At 37.8% G+C, this 20,118-nt stretch overlaps 2 protein-coding genes across 5 annotated transcripts in view; both read left to right on the top strand.

The window, feature by feature from the left end:
• Positions 1-10,229, top strand: part of LOC131432852 (facilitated trehalose transporter Tret1) — a 29,791-nt gene extending 19,562 nt beyond the window's left edge. For 3 of the 4 annotated variants that reach the window (XM_058599431.1, XM_058599414.1, XM_058599421.1), the window contains exons 2-5: positions 4,644-4,775; positions 8,535-8,696; positions 8,759-9,010; positions 9,073-10,229. In XM_058599431.1, coding sequence (XP_058455414.1) covers positions 4,661-4,775; positions 8,535-8,696; positions 8,759-9,010; positions 9,073-9,986 — 1,443 coding nt within the window. In that variant the 5' untranslated portion in view covers positions 4,644-4,660 and the 3' untranslated portion in view covers positions 9,987-10,229. Of the gene's footprint in view, positions 1-4,376; positions 4,528-4,643; positions 4,776-8,534; positions 8,697-8,758; positions 9,011-9,072 lie in introns of those variants that run through there. The other variant, XM_058599406.1, reaches the window with a different exon arrangement.
• A 2,275-nt stretch (positions 10,230-12,504) lies between these two features.
• LOC131432846 (cytokine receptor-like) lies at positions 12,505-16,433 on the top strand. Its single transcript, XM_058599393.1, has 2 exons — positions 12,505-12,638; positions 12,704-16,433. The coding sequence occupies exon 2, from the start codon at positions 13,032-13,034 to the stop codon at positions 16,380-16,382; it is 3,351 nt and encodes a 1,116-aa protein (XP_058455376.1). The 5' UTR covers positions 12,505-12,638; positions 12,704-13,031; the 3' UTR covers positions 16,383-16,433.
• The last annotated feature ends 3,685 nt before the right edge of the window (positions 16,434-20,118 follow it).

The raw sequence follows: 20,118 nt of genomic DNA, 5'->3' as shown, positions 1-20,118 counted from the left end.
GACGAGTTACCTAAGCTGATATTTAAGCTATAAGAGAATATGTTTTAATAAATTCAAAACGTTGTGACTATGTTAGAATTAAATTAGGATAAGAATATTATGTAAAAGTGATGCTACGGCGAAGAAAAACTTATGTAAACTGCCTTAAGAAATAAACGTATTTATGGAAAAAAAAATAATAATTTGTTCAACAAAGTCATTAAGTTATGCTTAATAAATATAATGGTTCTTAAAATAACCGGACTCTAACAAAATGATATCGTTGTATGAAGTGTATTTTATTAGATAGTCAATAATTGATTTTTCGGTAGGGCACTAGGAACTTGTATGGTTCACGATGATCGTTAGTAACCGGGTCAGCTAAGGAGAATTAGTTGATTTTTTTCAATGGCTTTCAATCAGTGCTTAGAAATTTGAAACAATCGAAAATGTAGCTTAATCGGAACTATGTTCAAATTTCTACTACCTTGGAAGGAATTCTAAAACAAAACGATCACAATGAATTCAAATCACAGAATAAGATAACCGATATCGGTTATTGAAAAACTTAGCTGTAAAGCAAGAAAACGCTATCTTCGAATTGAAACTCAAGTACAATAGCAACGGGGTATATTTGTTTAGTTTTTCTAAAAAAAAATCAACAACGCTATTCCAGTCTTTTGCAAGGAGGAAGGATACGTTTTAGAATATGTGGTACACTGTCAGCGGGACAGTATACTTAAATGAATTGTCTGTACAACTGGCAACGCTGAAATCCTAAATTTTAAAAGGCTGTGTATTCATGGGCACTATTTATTATTTCGATTTTGATGAAAAAAGAGTTGCAGTGGGTATAACATCAATTCAAATTTTACTATAATCATCTGTTTTCAGATAGTAAAAAGCAAATAAATTGATAAGCTTTATGACTATATTGGGCGCTTATTGATTACATATGACTGAAAACTTGTAATACACGTGTTTCCTTCTATACTGGAAACCGTCAATCTGTTTTTAATGAAAAGGCTCGTTCTCTCAAAATCAGTTTCTTTTTCCCCAAACTGATAGAGTTTGCCATACAAAGGAAAAACAACTTATGTAGACATATATTATGCGGTGTACCATATAATTGCATGGGCATTATTTCTTGTTAGTTGATATTATATATGCTGTTAGATCTCTAGGTGAAGGAGTGAAATTAATTCCAGAAAACTCAAACATTGAACACAAAAAAACTGTCCCTCTACAGGAAAATCTAACGCTCTAACCTAACTTTTCTTTTGATTCAGTCATCTTTAGAAATAATACTATCGCGCAAATTTGCATTTGATTCTACAAAACTTTCTGCCAAAATGATGTGGTAAGGATTTAAGATAATTAAGGTAAATAACGACATGGTACAGAGAGAGAAATTCTTAAAACTCATCTTCAGAAAACATCTGTTTTAGGCTTAGTTTATTCAAAATAGAAGAAATCTATCCCATAAAAAAAGGTTCCAGAAGCATCTAAGGAGGCTGGTTTTCTTCAAAATTGTAAATTTATGACATGAATTTGAACGTTTTATTTTTGTTATGGTTTTGAAAACAAATTTTTGTTATGGTTTTGAAAAAAAACGAAATCAGGATAACCATAGCAACATCGAATAAAGTTGCCAGTTTTGAACATTTCCGATAACTTTTACATGTCAAGGCTGAAGAAGAAGAATAGGCTAGGTTAAATTGATCATTCGGTTTACCAAATAATAGTGATCTGTTTGTATGGAACCCAGGAGTATCATGAGCTTTTCGCTCGTTTGATTTGTTTAATCGAAATAATACATGAGATGTAAAGTTCTGAGTTTCATCCGGATACGGTTCCGGAGGTTTCAATCCCTGGGAAAATGAACGGCGACCCTAGTGAAGAATTGGTGGCCAATACGTTTCATGATGAAAACAAAACAATATGTAAGAGCTATTCACACGTGGCAACAGGCGACTATCACCGGCATGAAACGGTTACGGAACAACATCATTAATTGTAAGCAATTCATATGAAGGGACACAATGTAAAGTTTTGATATCCGGTACGTCAGTAATATCCGACTAAAAAAATTATTAAAATAATATTGACGTCGACCGAAGTTGATTGATCGTCTGAATCATATTTATTGCAGGCGCTTCCTGATGACCAGAGTTGCCAGGTTATTTTTTCAAAAATCTGTCAAAACTCAAAAATTTATCTGGATTTATCTGGGTCTACTATATACGAGGAAATTTTTGCCGGGCTTCATTTTCAGTGAGCAAAAAAAAGAAAAAAAGGTCTCCCCACTTATCGTATAGAGGCCAAAATCGTAAAGATCTAGCGAGATCTGACAAAATCTAGGACAATTTGGAAAATCTGACAAAAGATCTGGTTAGTTTGAGTGACTGGCGAAACGACAAAACTCTGGCATTTGCCAGACAAATCTGGCAACCTGACAACGCTGCTGATGACAACAAACCAATCTCATTTGTATTTGTGGTTGTAAGTGATTTGTCAGAAAGCCTAATACTGAGTCAAGATTCAGTTTCTTCCTTGGTGAAATTGAATTGGATTCGCACTAAATTAGAGTGATGTGAGCCCAAGTAATCAAAATTTCGGATAAAACGTAATGATCTGGCGTAAGCAGCTTACGTAATTCAGTAATAGTATTTTTAGCAGTTTATTTACAAGTAAATATCCACACTTGTAAGTTCACGCGACTGGAATACATTGTTCAGCTAGTTCCACACGAGAAATTTCTTGCGAAACTTGTTCTGTACTTTTAAGCTGTCCAAAAAGAAGCAGCAGAAAAGTACACGCGATATTCAACTGACCTTTTTGTGAATTTGTGAGTGGAACGTTTTTAGGTTAGGTTTGGCCTCATGCGAAAAAGTTTTTCAATGTCTAGCAAAATGTTTAGGGTTTTCTTCAACCAAACCGATAACAGCTCCAATTTCCCCTATCAAAACCCGAATCGTTTGAACGTGCGTCAATCGAACTGTAGTTCCCGGTACTTGAACCGGAAGCAAAACAAAACCTCCCCTAAATGCCTTTTGTATTCACCATGTAAACAGCAGTTTGTTTATACTGCGATATCGACGGGGTATCAGTTTTCAAGTGCCGGTGTTATAAAGGCTAACGGCTACCGCAGTGAAACCTCCGATTGCGACCATTATTTCCAATCATCGGTTGTTTAGTTACCGGCAATTGTCACAATATTGTGATTGTACGCCTAGTATTATCTGAAAAATTCCGGATGACTTTTCCTGGGTATGAAACTGCAGCTACCCAATTCTCGGTTGATTTTTCAAATTGCCGTATAAGTTTCTCTTTGTTCACTTTCTCTTCTATTAACTACCAAGCGGTTTTCACATTGTTCACTCAACTCTTTGTATAAAATGATATCTGAAACCCTCAACTTTCCAGCAGAATTTTAAAATTCAAGAAAACCTTTATACTCCCGTCATAATCATCGAAAGAGAAAGTAAACAAAGAGAAACTGTCACTTGCTCATACGGCAATTTGAAAAATTAACCGAGAATTGTGTTTTTGCCTCCGGATTATGTCATCTCATCTCACCAGTAGTCATCGGGTACAGAGATTCTTTTTGTATTGGAAACAAGTCTGAATATAACATTATTATACATTACACAGCAGGAAAAATATCAATTTCAAATTACCTCGCCAATTTTAAAATAACCTAACTCAGACAAACCAATGTGTATCTCCCAGCAATGTTTTGATAATTAGGTTTAGTGCCAAAGGAATTATTGACTTAAATTTCTATTTGCGAAATTTTGATAGTGCGCTGTCAGTACTAGGTGTCACATCCGTAGCTATGTTTTAGTATGTATATTACATGATGTACTAGGTCAGAAATTTTAAGCATCGAAATATTGAAAAAGACTGAGTACTGTATGTGAAGCTCGGACTTCCAATCCAATGAACCATAACTGTTACTATCAGTACAGAAGAGAAATTAGATTTTGCAATGCACATTACAAATAAAATGTGCCACAACACCTTTGGCGGCACATTCGAAGCATAGCCACTTGACTTCAGTACAGTATGCGCTGTAAAAAAATGTTAAAGGTGTTATTAGATTTATTGATGAACACTGTTTAATGTCACTCGTTGTAGACTATTCAACGAAAGTTAAATATACGAGAATCATTCTGATTACCACGTAATTGCATACATTTGGCTTATCAATAGCTTCAATATAAATAAATCTTTTTACTACTATTAATAAACAGCCAAAAAAAGTTTTTCAAAATTTAAATGTTAACTTTTCGTCATTTTTTTATGGCGCATACGGTAGAAATTGTGAAGATGAACTGATAAGTCAATGGTGAAGTGTTCTAATCGGGAAAATTGTCCACCGCTCGCAAAAAAGGCATATAAGACGTTTTCAAGATATCACCGGCAATAGAAGTTGATAATTTGAACCGATAGGATATGTACTGCTGACGATTGAAACTATCGCAGTTTTGAGCGGGTCGCAAAATAGATCGGCAGCGTAACTTTCTGTTTAACGTTATTTTTGAAGTGAGAGCACTTTCCTTCCTTTCGTTTTTAGTGATTACTTGTTTTCAGTTTAAACTTAACGCTAGCAAAAATTTAAATTGCATTTTTATTTTCTTATTTCGTTGTTCGGCGTGCAGGGAATTGGTGATATTAAATGAATCCAACTGATCTAAACTACCAAGCAGTGGCGACATTCGAAAAAGTCGAAAACGGAAACTACAGAATGGAGAAAGGATCTGCAACCAAACAATTTTTGGCGGGTGTTACTGGTGAGTTACTTAGTATTAACAAGAAATACAAACGAGATTTGTGTAATTAGGAGAATTAAATCTAGTTTCGAAACGTGGTGTGATAAGTGAACAAAACTATCCTAAATGTGTATTCATAAACCTATTACGGTCTTTATTTGGAACTTTTATCAATGTTCGAAAAAAATCGTTCTCAGACAAACAAATTGATCTAATTCGAAATACTTTGTCTGAATGAATAGGGAGAGTGACGACCGCTGTTCGTTTGAAAAAAAACATGTTCTGTCAGTGTCATTCAAAACAAGTAAACGACTTGTCAAGTTCAACTTTCTGTGTTGTTGCCAGTACTGCGGATCTCATACACTCAGATCTCACCGCGAAATTCGATCTAAGCTTTCCAAAGTTCGCTACACACTTAAACTTTATTGCTGAATCTCGATAAAAAATGCTGCGATTTGCACAGCCCAAAATATTACATTAAAGAATTTCGGAATAGAACATGTGAATTACTCAAAAAAATGTCGTGTTTCCGATCTAGTTCGGTATTTCATTATGCCGAGCTCGAGAATCCGTTTTAAGTGTGTAGCTTTGCGCAACCCCTCCTAAACTTTCTGAAACCCACAATCCCTTCTGAGCTTTTCTGAACTCGCTTTTTTGCATGTGCCAAAATATGTAGCATTGATAACCAGTTAAACCGTCTGAAACTTAATCGAAATTTAGTGTTGTTCTCAAGTAGATTCCGCATCTAATGCCACAATCGATTCCTAACCGATCCGAGTCGGACATATTTCAATGGGTGAAATAAATTTTTATTTCTTGCTTTGACGTTATTATTGATTCAACTAATATATCTCATAATAAGCTAATTTCAGAAATTTTACTGAGAATAAAGACAGAATAACGTTGAACAAAAATTCTCCTATTTGCTCCAGAAAGCTTTCGTATTTTAAATTTCAAATGTCAAGGAAACGTCACTTAATCTAGAATTAATAGTTAGTTTTGATTTCACTGACAAGATATTGCTTCCAAACAGCTAACTAGTTTTAATTCGTGCAGCGAATAGTAGATACATCAATGCGTTAAAACTTTTACTAGCGAAATAATTGTATATTTACTTATTTAGCATTCGGTTGTTCAGCAATATACTGAAATGGAGTTTCCGCAAACCATTTTGCAAGTGGAGTAAAATCTGCTTGATACTCGGTGATAATTTGGCCGATAAAATACATTTCGGGAATAACAATCTTTCGTTCCATTTCTATGGTGAAGTGAGTTTATTGGTAACCCTTTTAGTGATAAGCTAATTGCCACAAATTCTACGGAACTTGCAAAACGGATGCAATGAACTTGTGCAACAGGCGATGTATATATATATATATATATATATATATATATATATATATATATATATATATATATATATATATATATATATATATATATATATATATATATATATATATATATATATATATATATATATATATATATATATATATATATATATATATATATATATATCCATAATTGCGCACCCTAAGGGCTAAGATTGCAAGCGGCTGCTTAGGAAAAATGAGTAAGCAAAGTTCTGGCATTACATTCCTTTTGTGGAATTTGGCCTTTCTGTTTCAACAGACTTCGCAGCCGATTCTTAGTGTACATAATCATTGCATGGCTAGTACTATGGATCCTACTGACACTAAGAATCCTTCCAGGAAAAATGAGTGCATTCTATTATATTTTGAAAGCAAGAATTGTTTTGAATTAATGGAACATATAGAACAAAAAAATTTTTGGTGAATTTTGTATTATCAATAGCAATTGACATTTTAGTGTAATAAAGAATTGGTTTTCGCAATTTCGATTCTCGCTGATCTCAAAATCAATAACTACATTTTAGTTGTTACAACACCGGCAACTGGTCTTTGGCAGAGGTGTCAGGTGAAAATTTTATAATGTTTTCAGACAAGATTGAAAAAGTTCGCTATAAACGTCTAAAGTCTGAATTATGATGAATGCCTACAAAATATACGTTATTCAAATGCAACAAAAACAAGTTTGCAGCTTGTTCAAAACATCTACAGATTTACAGATAAATATGCATACCTGGCATCTCTGGTCATTGGTGTGTGTCATTGCTAAACTGCCAGCATGATCAATGGTCCCCAGTCAAGCAGGGTTGCCACATATACAGATTAAACTGTATTTTGCAAATATTTCAGATCATTTTGGACCATGATTCTGTATTTCATTTTCATATCGGCAGTAGTGATTTGCAACGATGCTTCCGTTTATTCAATAGTACAAATAAATATCAGCAATGAAAGTATACTCGGAGTAGAAGAAAATCGATTTCAAAGAGAATACTACTATTTTTTTAGTTTAAACTACAATTAAACATGGGAAATTTTCAGGAATGTGTGAAATTGAGTAAGAGTAGGTTTTTTCGAACCAACATTTTTTTTAAACGGAAACCTGTGTGCGATCGAGTACCATTTATTTTGGATATTTTGTTTGTTATTTCCGTGGATTTGAAAAATGGTATTGAACCAAGTATAATGCTCAATTCTAAACAAACGTTAGTTTTCGCACAATAAATTAGGATCAACATTACTACCTCAGAGTAAAAACTTTTTCATTCACTTCTACTACGATTTTAAATAAATTTGCCCGTTTTTATAAGAAATCGTTAAAAAGGTGAAGTAATTAAAATTTTTCCTTTCGATTTGATAGCTCTTGCTGAAAGTATTATCTCTAAACAAGCAGCGCTTGCACATTTAATTTAGCGTCATTATGCCAATACTTAGGACGGCAAACACTAATACTGATCCAATCTGTTTGTAACGGTTTGTCTATGTTTACTTTTTTGTAATTATTATAGCTTTAACTCTAAAATTCCTTCATATAATTGGTCATTGTGTAGGATACGAAAGTGAAAATATACAATATATACAGATTGGATATTCATTATTTTTCATCATATCATCATTCCGAAACGCTCCAATGCAAAAATCCCTTTCAACGTATTTTCAACTACAACTTTATAAAATTCAAACGAAGAAAAGTTCGGGTTCTTATCATTTTGTTATACAGATTTTCAATACAGATGTTTTATCCCTCGATACAGATTTAAATGGGGCAACTCTGAGGTCAAGTAGTCTGAAATTTGCTTCGGAATTTTGTATGATTTTCAAGTCGATTCAGAATCAGATTCAACAACTGATTCCAAACCAATTCGAGTCGAGTTGTTCTAGTTGTTTTACAATAGCAATAGTGTGTTGACAACTAGAGATGGGAAATCCGTTTGAGAATAGTCCAAAAGAACTAGTTCTTCTCGAAGAATGAGTGAACTTTAATTCTTTATTAAAGCACGATAGTTCTATCACAGACTAACAGACAGGACACCCAAATCGGATTCTCTAATAATTTTAACGGTCATTTAGTTGGGACAGTACACGCATATGTCATGATGGCGTCACGTTACCCTTTCAGGTCTGTTAGAAATGGAAGTGATCAAATCAAATGATCAAATTCAAAGGTTAGACGAAAATGATTATTAATAGAAATAAATGAATTATTATTGAATCTATTGACTACAAAATATAATTTGTGGTTCTCAAATCGAGTTCGAGTCGAGTTCGGATTGGGGTCTGGTTTCAAATTAAATACATAAAATTTGGGTTCAAAAAATCAAGTCAAAGTGCCTTGGACCACTACCAAGAAAAAATGTCTGCTTACTAACCAACTTTCATGCTCGCATACTTGTGTTCCTCATTTTAGTCAACATCGCCTCAGTAGCCTTGGGAACATGCCTGGGATGGACATCTCCGATGGGTCCCGTTTACAAATCCAACGATACCAACATAAATCCACTGGAGGTAATACCAACTACGGCCGAGGAATCATGGATAGGATCATTGGTTGCTCTGGGAGCCCTAATCGGTGAGATTGTAGTTTCCGTTGTTTTGGTTTCATCTCCGAATTCTAACGGTAGTTCGTTTCAGCTCCCTTCATCGCTGGACCGCTGGCGCAAAGATTTGGCCGTAGGTTAACCCTGCTGGGTAGCTCGGCTTTTTTCATCGTAAGTTGGATCCTTCTACTCACGACAAATAACATTGTCCAGCTTCTGGTGGCTCGATTGATTCAAGGTTTTGGAGTAGGATTTGTAATGACGGTACAGACGATGTACATCGGTGAAATAGCTAGTGATCAGTATCGAGGAGCGCTTGGTTCACTCATGCAATTGTGCATAGTTTGTAAGAAGTCAGCAAATTTGATATAGTCGAATCACAACACTTAGTTTTATCTCTTATTCTAGCCGGTATTCTCTATGTGTACGTAATCGGACCATACGTGAGCTACGCCGCACTGCAATGGGCCTGTTTGGCGCTTCCGATATTATTCTCGGCGACCTTTTTCTTTATGCCGGAAACCCCGACTTACTACATAACCAAGGGCCGGCATAATGATGCAAGCAAATCTCTGCAGTTCCTTCGTGGTATGTCAGCTGATGGAGTTCAAGATGAACTGAAGAAAACCACCCAGTCCGTGGAGGAAGCAATGCGGAACAAAGCGAGTGTCATGGATCTGTTCCAAACCAAAGGCAACGTGAAGGCGTTGATCATTTGTTCGGGTTTAATCAGCTTCCAGCAGTTGTCTGGAGTAAACGTTATTTTGTTCTACAGTCAAACTATTTTCGCCAAAACAGGCAGTAGTTTAGCTCCGGAAATTTCAACAATTTTAGTTGGCATAGTGCAGGTCCTGGCCAGTGGAGCTACGCCACTAATCGTTGACCGACTGGGCCGTAAACCGATTCTACTAGCATCAGCCGGTGGAATGTGTATTGCCCACGGGCTTATGGGACTGTATTTCTACATGGATTTCATTAAGTCGGATGCAGTGGAAAGCATCAGCTGGTTGCCAATTTTTGCGTTGATCTTCTTTGTCACACTCTATTGTGTCGGGTTTGGACCCCTTCCATGGGCCGTACTGGGTGAGATGTTCCGCGCAGATGTTAAACCGATCGCCTCCTCGATTGTGGCGTCCACCTGCTGGGTGCTAGGATTCCTGGTACTGCAGTTCTTCTCCTCACTGGACGAGGCAGTTGGATCCCACTGGTCGTTCTGGATATTTGGCATTTTGTGCGGAGTAGCATTCGTATTCACCCTGACCACCATGATGGAGACTAAAGGATTGACTCTGGAAGAGATTCAGGAGGAATTGAACAAGTAGGGTAGAGATTGTGTTTGGTAGTAAGTTAGCGTTAGGATAAGTTGTTTTAAGTGTGGAACGTACATAAGGTCGTATTCTCACATTGAGTTAGTGTTAAACTGTTGAAAAATAGATTTTATCGATAGATATCCATAGATCTTTGAAGTTACGAACGGCTTGCATTTGTAGAATGTTTGCTGAACTTCATATTAAAGTGTATACAAACTATTTTGTTATTATGAAAATAAATTACTCACGAATTAATTTTTTGTTTTGTGCTAGTACCGCTTACTTTATTCTTATCTATACCGTCTGGAGTGAAATTTCATCTTTTTTATCTCTTTATTTTATTTAGGTATAATTTTGCTAGTTTCGAACAAAACTCATATTTTCATTTTTACAATGAAAACAGTCCGACAAGAAGTAGACAAGCTGTTTCAAGAAATTTATTTTGTTTTCTTCCATTCAAGAAAGTGACAAGATTTTGATATGAACGTTGAATGCCTGCTATACTGCATGCTGGGCGAAATAAATGAAACAGTTAGCGAAATTGGAAATTGACTACTTTCAACAAAATAAAAAGGAAAATTGGTCTCATTCCACCAGAAGTACAAATACTCTATCGGTACGTACTTAAAAACAACTTCCAAATTTATCCCTTATGGGCTCTTGCATTCGAGCTGTCATACAATGGTAATTCATGCGTGCAAAGTCGTTCGCAACGGTGATTCCAAACGGATTTTTACTTGTATGCTTTACACAGCATTTTTGAAAAAGTTTGTAATAGCTTGGATGTCTGTTTTCTGTGATTTGAGGTAATCCTCCAAAAATATACTATGCCGATACCAGAAAACCCTGATCTTTCCGTCCCTTTATGACGCCCTTCGAGGCATTCCTACCGCTTCGAAACACTCGTCTATTGTTTGTTAATAATTCTGTTATTATACATAATGGATTCAGCCAAACATGTACTCGAAGTGCGCTTGCGTTTGTCTTCTAGCCCTAAATAAGTATATGCGGGATCCAGCGGCAGGGTATCTTTCTCATCTGCAGAATCTTGCTTAACTTAGTCATGCTCGCGCACTTTCTCTTTTCGGTCGTCCAGTACAATTTTATGCATTATTATTATTGTCATTTATTTTACCCCAGTTTCATCCTCCATTTTATGTGGTTTTGACTCTGTACTGCTTCGTGGGGCCAGCCGCTGCGTGCTTAATCGGCAGTGGAGTTTTGACCATCACGTAACTCTCAAAGCCTCTATCTCACGATGTAATCACATAGAACTTTTTCAAAGCACAGATAACAAATATACAGGCTCGAACAACATTTTTCAAAATCCTGTGTAAATTTCAAATTTGCTATACGTTGGAAACACTACTGCGACTGTTCGCGGTGTTCTTTCAAAACGTTCCACTACTTTCCGGAACGATTACAAAATCCTCCTGCCTGTTACAGAAATATTCTAACCAGAACAATTTTAATACTTACCACAAGATTTCCCTAAGTGTTAAAGACAACTTCATTTCCGTGTCGCATAAATTACACGAGAATTCGATCGGAATTAAACAAAAATAAACTTGTCATTTTAACGAACAGCAAAACAAAAATCTAGCGTGAGTGAATGTTGCATCAAAAAATTGTGGCTCAAGTGAAAGCGGCACTCAAATCGTGGTGGCACCTTGTGTTGATCGTGGTGACATCTGCAAGTGTTCGCCACGCTGATTGAGCAAATTTTACACACAGTTCATATGTGAGCCTGTATGTCTGATACTTGAGAAAAAAGTAACAAATGTAACGCTTCGTAACGACTTTAACTTACAAAACGTCACATGCGTTACTTTTCCCACACATAGATTTAGATAGTTTTTCTAGCCCGAAGAGGCGAGTGACCTTAAGGTTAAAACCTCTAGAATCTGAACAAAACAAAATTGTAGGGCCTGCCGCTGCGTGCTTTATCGGCAGTGAAGCTTTAACCATCAGGTAACTTGACTAACTTGACGTAATTTGTAACTTTTTAAACCTCTGTTCTCAAACATTTTTTTCGTTTCTGTTTCTGATTTCGGGAGGGACCAGGGCCCCTCGGGCCCCCTCTGGGTACGTGATTGATATTAGGTGCCACACAATTAGAATCAATCTGCTGTTTGGTAGATGGCATGAAAGAGTATTATCTACATGTTTCAATGTGATTTCATTTAAATAAGCTTTGCAATTTAAATGTCTAATCAAAAGCGACAAAATTAATTGTTAAACACGTTTCTCCAAGGTGTCGATTTTTATCAGTGAATTCAGGTCAAAAAGATTCTGGATAACTTGGCACTCAAACAAAGCAGTGTTCGTAAAAGAAATGTTTCCTCTTTCGTCTGCTGATAATATGAATACTCAAACGATCATCGTTCGTCAGTAAGTGAATACAGACGGATGGCTTATTGGTCGTTGTCAGGAAAAGGGTATAAATTCATTCAAAACAAAATCATTTCGTTTGGCTACACTTCCATTGCATGTTCGTTTGACATATGAAAATCATTCCGACCAGACTATACCTGCGAGTCACTATAATCCGGGGTCTGCGCGATCATCTTCCATTTGCCGTCACTCACTCACAGCAGTTATAATTTTTAACAGCAAAACAGTGAGCGTTTGTTGTTGGGTTGATATTTTCTTGTTTTTATTAAGGTGAAATGATTGCATACAAGCTAAGGTTGGTGCGAAATATTCTAATTTTGGCTTTTCTTCTACAGTGTGTTTCAATTTTCGACGTCGAATCGTCAAACCAAGTAATGATTTGAGAGCAAAATTCCGAGAATCTGCAAACGCTTTCGAACAGTGGGAGGCCTAGCAGTTGAGCTATGTTCTAACGTTGTGTGCCACAGCCACACAACCGCAACTGACAGTATGATATTCAAGATAAAGCAAAAACAAGCGGTTTCCAGGAATCTCATGAATTGATACAGTTCTGTAGAAAAGAAAAATGTTTTCTGCGCTTTACGTGTTTTTCTGTTCTTTTTGAGCAATACAAACTCTGTCTCTCTAGAATTACTCTAGTATTAGCTGTTTTAAATGTGAAATATGGAAGATTATCGGATATCAACATTTTTACTATTCCTGTGTATTTACTCCGTACTGGGCCTAGGATGGATCTCGCCACAAACGCCCATTTATAGATTGGTGAATCAATCGTATAGCATAAACTGCACCTTGAATCGATCGGACCCCGAAACGTACCAGTTCACCAGTAGCGATTTAATGTTCTATATAAAAGATGTTCCTGTGCCACGGCAGTATGTTAAAATTGTTAACGAAACATCCATCCAATTAAATGTGCACAATTCGTCGGTCAATGCGCTACAGTACATATGCAAGTTGAACAACTCGAAGGGTGTGGACATGCGAAGCGTTTTAATCGGCTACAAACCGTACAACGTGACAAATTTCAAATGCCGATCGGAGAATTGGCAAAAGATGAACTGTTCCTTTCAGCAAGCGTACAATCCCATTCCGACGAAGTATGATCTGAGCTTTCGCTTCGACACATCGCCCGTGGACTTTACCTGTCCACTGGAGGGCCAATTCAACAACACTTGGAAGTGTTCGGTCGATTTGGACTCGTCGTACCGGCAATCGCATGAGTTGTATTATTTTGTGCTGGAATCAACGAACATATTCGGAACGAACCGACAGGAATTTGTGGTCAACAATTTCAACAATGTGATCCCGGAAGCACCGTCGGAGTGTATGGTTAGTAACGTTACTTCGAGAAGTGCCATCCTACACTGGTCAATTTCATATAAGCTGCAAACGTTCAAGAGAGATTTCACGTTTCAAGTAAAAATATTATCAAGTTTCGATAACAAAATATGGAAATTCATGAATGTAAGCAAGATAACGAAATCGTTAACCAATTACACGCTACCGCTGGAAAGTTTGGACTTTGCTGACACACGGTACGATGTTCGGATTCGAATGAAAACGGCAACGGCTGATGACATCGAGGAAATGTGGTCCAACTATTCCAGCTGTTTGTTTAATACTCTACCGAGAAGACCGGACAGTCCGCCGGAGGTGGCATTGGGTGGTTTTGAAATTAACGTCTACAACGATATTTTCGTTTACTGGAAGGAAGTGCCGAAAAGTAGACACAATGCGGCCAATGGATTCCAGTATAAGATCACCAGTATCACCCGGAACGGGTTCCCGGTTAGTAACGTAATCGAAGGTCGAAACGGCAGTACGATGCTGCAGTTTCGCAATATGACCGATGGCAATTATACATTCGAAATACGTAGCTCGAACAGCGAGGGTGATTCGTTGAAGCACAGCGAATTGTTTATACCGAGTCGAGATTATCGCGTCCCGAAACCGGAAATCACCAAACTACTGTCCGATTCCGGGAGGTATTTGCTCTCGTGGAAAGCAGTTCCGGAGCACATTGCGAAGGTAACCTCGTACACGGTGCTGTGGTGCAACTCGAGCAGTAATTCTCCGAATGATTGCAACGGATCCATCAACTTTGACTATGTGGATGGGTCTAAAAATAGCTACGAGCTGAATAATGTAAGTTCGACGTTGAATTTCGCTGTAGCTGCCAATTCCGGGAATGTTTCCTCCGGAATGGTTTGGGCATCATGCACGGCTACACAGAAGAATGACATTGGCAAACTGAAGACCATCTGGATACCGGCCATGCAGTCAACTTACATTGATTTGGAATGGAAATTGGAGTGTGGCGATAGTGCCATAGTGGAAGGTTACAACATCATCTACTGTCCGATCAATTCGCCTCGTGATCAGAGTTGCAAAGACCCGGAGAAATCGCTCAACATTACCGGAATTACTTCGCACCGGATCAGTGGCTTGAAACCGTATGTTACGTACAAAATTCAGGTGGCAATGTATTCGAAAAATAGGATCGGTCCACGCAGTGATCCACTTTTTAATACAACACTGGAAGCGGCACCATCGCCACCGAGGGATTTGGTTTACAAGGAAATCCGGAATGATTCGGTTACACTGCACTGGAAAGCTCCCCTTCAAATTAACGGCGGTAAGATGAACTATGAAGTGTGGTACAACCATTTGCACACTAAAGTTTACACGAAAAATTACACCCACGATGTCACTTACACCCTGCGTGATTTGGAACCATTCTCGAACTACAAAATAATCGTCCGTGCTTACACCATTAGCTATTCGAACAATTCCAATTCTCTCGATATCATAACGGAAATTGGTACCCCAGGGACGATCCACCAACCGGGATCGTTGGATCTGAACGATACGAAACTGTCGATTGTGTGGCAACCACCGGAACGGAAAGCCGGTTGCATTGAGTATTATGAACTGAAAATTAAAACAAACGCACAGAGCGAAGAAGCGGTCACGGTGACGCGCGTTCAAGGGAACCGTTGTCGACTTTCGCGGCCTATTTGCCAGCATGGTTCGATAGATTTTAACCGTACGGACAAGTATGAATTTATGGTACGCGCGGTGAATGTAATTCTCAGTCCCCACGCCCCCAACTACACGGTGTGGAACAAACTGCATTGCAGTGAAAAACATTCCTTCTATTCGGACCATGCGGTCGGCAGTTCGCATCACTACTACAGTCCGTATCCTGGCATAGCAGCGGAATGTGAACTGCATGGTCGGGAGGCTCCATCCATCAACTGGACTAGCATCGATCAATATGCCACCATTTTGTACGGCGAGTGGTCAAAACCACTGGTCCACTGGTGTAACTACGGCCCGGAACAGTCGCTGTCGGTGGTGCTGTTCCAATTCATAACCCCATTCTTTGCCCTCACCGTACTAATGGTGTGCACTTACAAGATAATGAAGAAAATGAAACGCATCAAGGACATTCAGGTGGTCCTACCCGAGGCACTGAAGGAGATTGTGGCTGACAATGCCATCAAATGGAAAGATCACGATAACTATCACGAATTTTCGGACAGCATCCATGATCACAGTTTGCTGCCACCGGTTTCCGGTCACGGTAGATACACGGACACGAACACTCGCGTTCTTCCGGAAGATACGGCAAGTGTCGGATCGATGGAGGAAAACGAAGAACTGGCACCACAGGACATCAATCTGCTGATGCTTTCCGATGATGACAAATCGCAACATCATCTATCGATCGACAACGCATTGCCGGAACAACCGAAGGCAGCGGTGGCGGTGGAATCAACTGTGAAACCGAAAAGTACGCCACCGGTGGTCAACATTGCTGCCCCCTCCGGATACGTTTCAGCTCCGATGCCCAAGCACACCACCAATGGATATGTGTACGCACCTAGAAGTAAGACCTCTCCGCTTGATTATAAACACCCGAAACTGCTGGTACCCACCGATGCCGATGTCATTTCCGGGTATGTAACACACAAACAGCTGTCCGATTATGGCCACAAGGTTCAGTAGCAAGTATTGAATGAATTGTATTGTGCATAAAATTATAAGAATAAATAAAAACTTGTTTTTATTCTACTTTTTGGTGCAGTGATGTCTTCCGTATTTGTCTTTTCTCGTGAATCTTCTGCAGTTCCACATACATGCACAAAAAGCGAGTGTTTGTCGTGAATTTCCGATTAATATTCTCATGTGTCTATCGCTCTGGGTAGCTAGTTGCCGAGACTCGTATAATATGTCGTATTCTATTACTTCACGTTTCGCCTTCGGATCATCAGTGCTTAAAGTAGTTCAAATAGAACCGCCATCTCCGCCTAACAGTTCAATTTGAACCGCTAAGAAGACGCACAGTTCACACAATTTATGTGATCCTTTAAGGATATTACACTAGGTGCCGACTACTGGCTGCCGCAGAAAAATTCGGCTGATGAGTCGAAGGCGAAACGCGAAGTAATCGAAACGAAATACTTTTTGTACAAACCAAAACCCCTAAATGTTATTTGTCGTATTCTATTTTGAAATACAATTCTAGCTGAAAAGCATTGAGCACGAAACATTTGTTCTCTTAAGTTCGTAAAAAAAAACAACTGTCGTATCACAAGCATTGTTGGGAAAAAATCAAAATTTCGATGAATCGTGAAATTTCGATGAATCGTGACTGAAATTTTTTGCAAGTGGTTTTCAGACAAAAAAAAGGGTGGGTTATGTCAGATACATATCTGAATAACGTGAAAACGAATAAAACTAACACGATTCTACACACTACTGAATATCTAAATTCGTTCTTATGAGTTGATATATTGTGTGAATTGCGCAAGGTTTCATTTTTTTACTTTCAGAATTGTAGCGCGTCTGGACAGTCCGGTGGTCAAAATTTTTTTTATTGTGTTGGTACATATGTCCCTTATGTATGGTGAAATTTTCAGCTACATTCTGTCTTGTAGCGGCTGGTGTAGACGTGTTTTTTTGAGCTCGGCGATTTTAAACAATGGAAGAATTGAAGAGTCAAAGAATTTGTATCAAATTTTGCGTGAAAAATGAAATAAAGTGTAACCAAGTGTGCGAAATGTTACAGAGAGCCTACGGTGAGTCTACTATGAAAAAAAACAAGTGTTTACGAGTGGTATAAGCGTTTCCAAGATGGCCGCGAAGACGTTGAAGACGACGAACGCTCCGGTCGACCCAGCACGTCAATAATCGATGAAAATGTGGGAAAAGTGGAAAAAATGATTATGGATGATCGCCGAATCACTATTAGAGAAGTTGCTGATGAAGTTGGCGTATCAGTTGGCTCATGCCATCATATTTTTTCAAATGTTTTGGGCATGAAACGAGTGGCAGCAAAATTCGTTCCAAAACTGCTGAATTTTGATCAAAAAAACAAACGCATTACCATCGCTTTAATCATGCCCCAACCTCCTTATTCACCAGATATCGCTCCGTGTGATTTTTTCCTGTTCCCAAAGTTGAAGAGACCCATGAAAGGACAGCGTTTTTCATCGATTGAAGAGATAAAGGCAGAATCGCTGAGAGTGCTACAGAGCATTACAAAAAGTGACTATCAGGCGTGTTTCGAAGACTGGAAAAAACGCTGGCATAAGTGTATTATATCTAGGGGGGATTACTTTGAAGGGGACCATATAGATGTAGACGAATAAATAAATATTTTTTTTAGAAAAATGAGAATTCCGGGTACTTTTTGAACAGACCTCGTATTATATATCAATATGGAATCCAAAAAAACATCACAGTAACACCATCTCGTGACGAAAAAGGCTATTAGTTCAGTCATGTTTAATAGTTTGCGTTTAGTGAATTTTCCTAACGGTTATATCTGAACCCTTCGTAGATAAAAGAAAGGCTAGGGGAACGTGTCACTTGAGCCAATTATGTTCAGTACGCATAGGGTGGATGATAAGTGGATCATTAGTGGTGATGTACTCGAAATTCATTCAATAATACACAGCAAAAAAAAAAGAATTGTTACAACCTCGATTTGTTTCTCAATCGATCTGAAAAAATTTAGGCGTATTGAACATCAAATGCAATAATTTTCTGTTTTCGAGAAATATTGACCCCACTAACCAAAAGTTCGGATAAAAGGGACTGATTTGGCTCAAGCAGCTCTCAAAGCATTCTAAGATGGGCTGCTTTTAAGTAATTATTCACAGCCACATTGTTCAGCTTCTATGCAGCGAAAAAGTTCACACGAAACTTGTTCTGTACTTTCAAGTTCTCAAAAGTTCCGCGTGTATTTTGAGCAGCAAAAAAGTGGATGTTTTAAGTTATTGTGGAACTTCTGGTTGCTTGGAATAGATAAATCACTCGTTATTACATCCAAACAACGTATTGAGTACATTACATCACCTTAAGTATATATGATTTTGATATGAAATTATGCATTTTTTCGTTTAATAGTAAAACGTTTAGAACGACACCGAGATTGTTGTGATATTATATCATAATCACTGCCAATTGCAGCAATTTTGATGTGAATCGTATACAGTATTCAGTCAAGTAGATATAACCTACTCAATACGTTGTTTAGATGTAATAACGTGTAATTTATTTGCAATATTTCTCGAAAACAGAAAATTATTGCATTTGATGTTCAGTACGTCTAATTTTTTTCGCATCTATTGATAATCGCATTGAGATTGTTACAATTCTTTTTTGCTGTGCAATTGTTCCAGCCCCCTTTCACGACACTGTCTTGATGCACGACGTAAAATACACTGGTGGCGTGATAAGACAGTTTTGGTTGTGTTGGTAATTTTCTCACGAAATTAAGTATGGCGCGCCGGGATTCAAGCATGTAAACATAAACAAACGACCATTTCAGATCGGGATTTCACTTCTAAGTTACTCCAGTTGTCGCGCAGCCTGGCGAATCTTTGGCACTAATTGAAAATCTGGAAATTTTTTCTTCAAGGGCTTGCAAGGTAACGTCGAAATATAGAAAATTGTAGACACATCCGATTCTGTTCATTTCGTTGGAGGAAGGATTTGGTGGATCGCACTGTGGTATCTATTACAGTTATTGTGGATAATGGAGTGATTGTGCTGTGGGTGGCATTTCAAATGCAGGTGAAGAAAACGATTGAAACATCCCGGAACAAAACACCGCATTTCACTGTCAATATTTTCGCAAACAGAACCAACTCTAAATATTTTCATAAAAGCAACTCCCGGAACGTCATTTGTTTATGTTTTTTCTTCTTCACGTCTTTCTGTTATTCCAAAACAAAATGACAACCGCACTAACACATAGAAAAACGTGATCACCAGGGTATTTTACATCGTGGTCTTGATGAGATTAAAATCGATACTTCAAAATCAGCTGATTGCAACGTAAATAAACAATCAGTAATGCAATTGTTTTACGGTTTACCTTGTTTATTGCACGAAAATTAGAGAATTTTGGGTCGACTCTCTCACAATAACTCGATGGTTTATCTAAAATACAGCAGATAGTGTTTTGGGACATCAAGTGGAAGTAATTTTCACAATTTGAGAATTGCGATGAGTATCCAAAAATCGTAGTGTTTGGGGCTCAACGTAATCGGTGTAATATCAAATGATTGCACTGAAAATCATGTTTACCTATTGTTTGAGGAGAAATCACTCATTGTCTAGTTCTTCTGTAAGCTACCCAAAATTAGGTCGCTATCTACTCAAACTTAGACTTAATCGTAAAATATGGGTAGCGTGCTTTGCCTAAATTTTGAGGTCATCACTCGTTACCTAA

This window comes from Malaya genurostris, chromosome 1 (genome assembly GCF_030247185.1).
Source record: "Malaya genurostris strain Urasoe2022 chromosome 1, Malgen_1.1, whole genome shotgun sequence".
Classification (NCBI taxonomy): Eukaryota; Metazoa; Arthropoda; class Insecta; order Diptera; family Culicidae; genus Malaya; species Malaya genurostris.
This window is presented reverse-complemented; position numbering and strand designations above follow the sequence as displayed.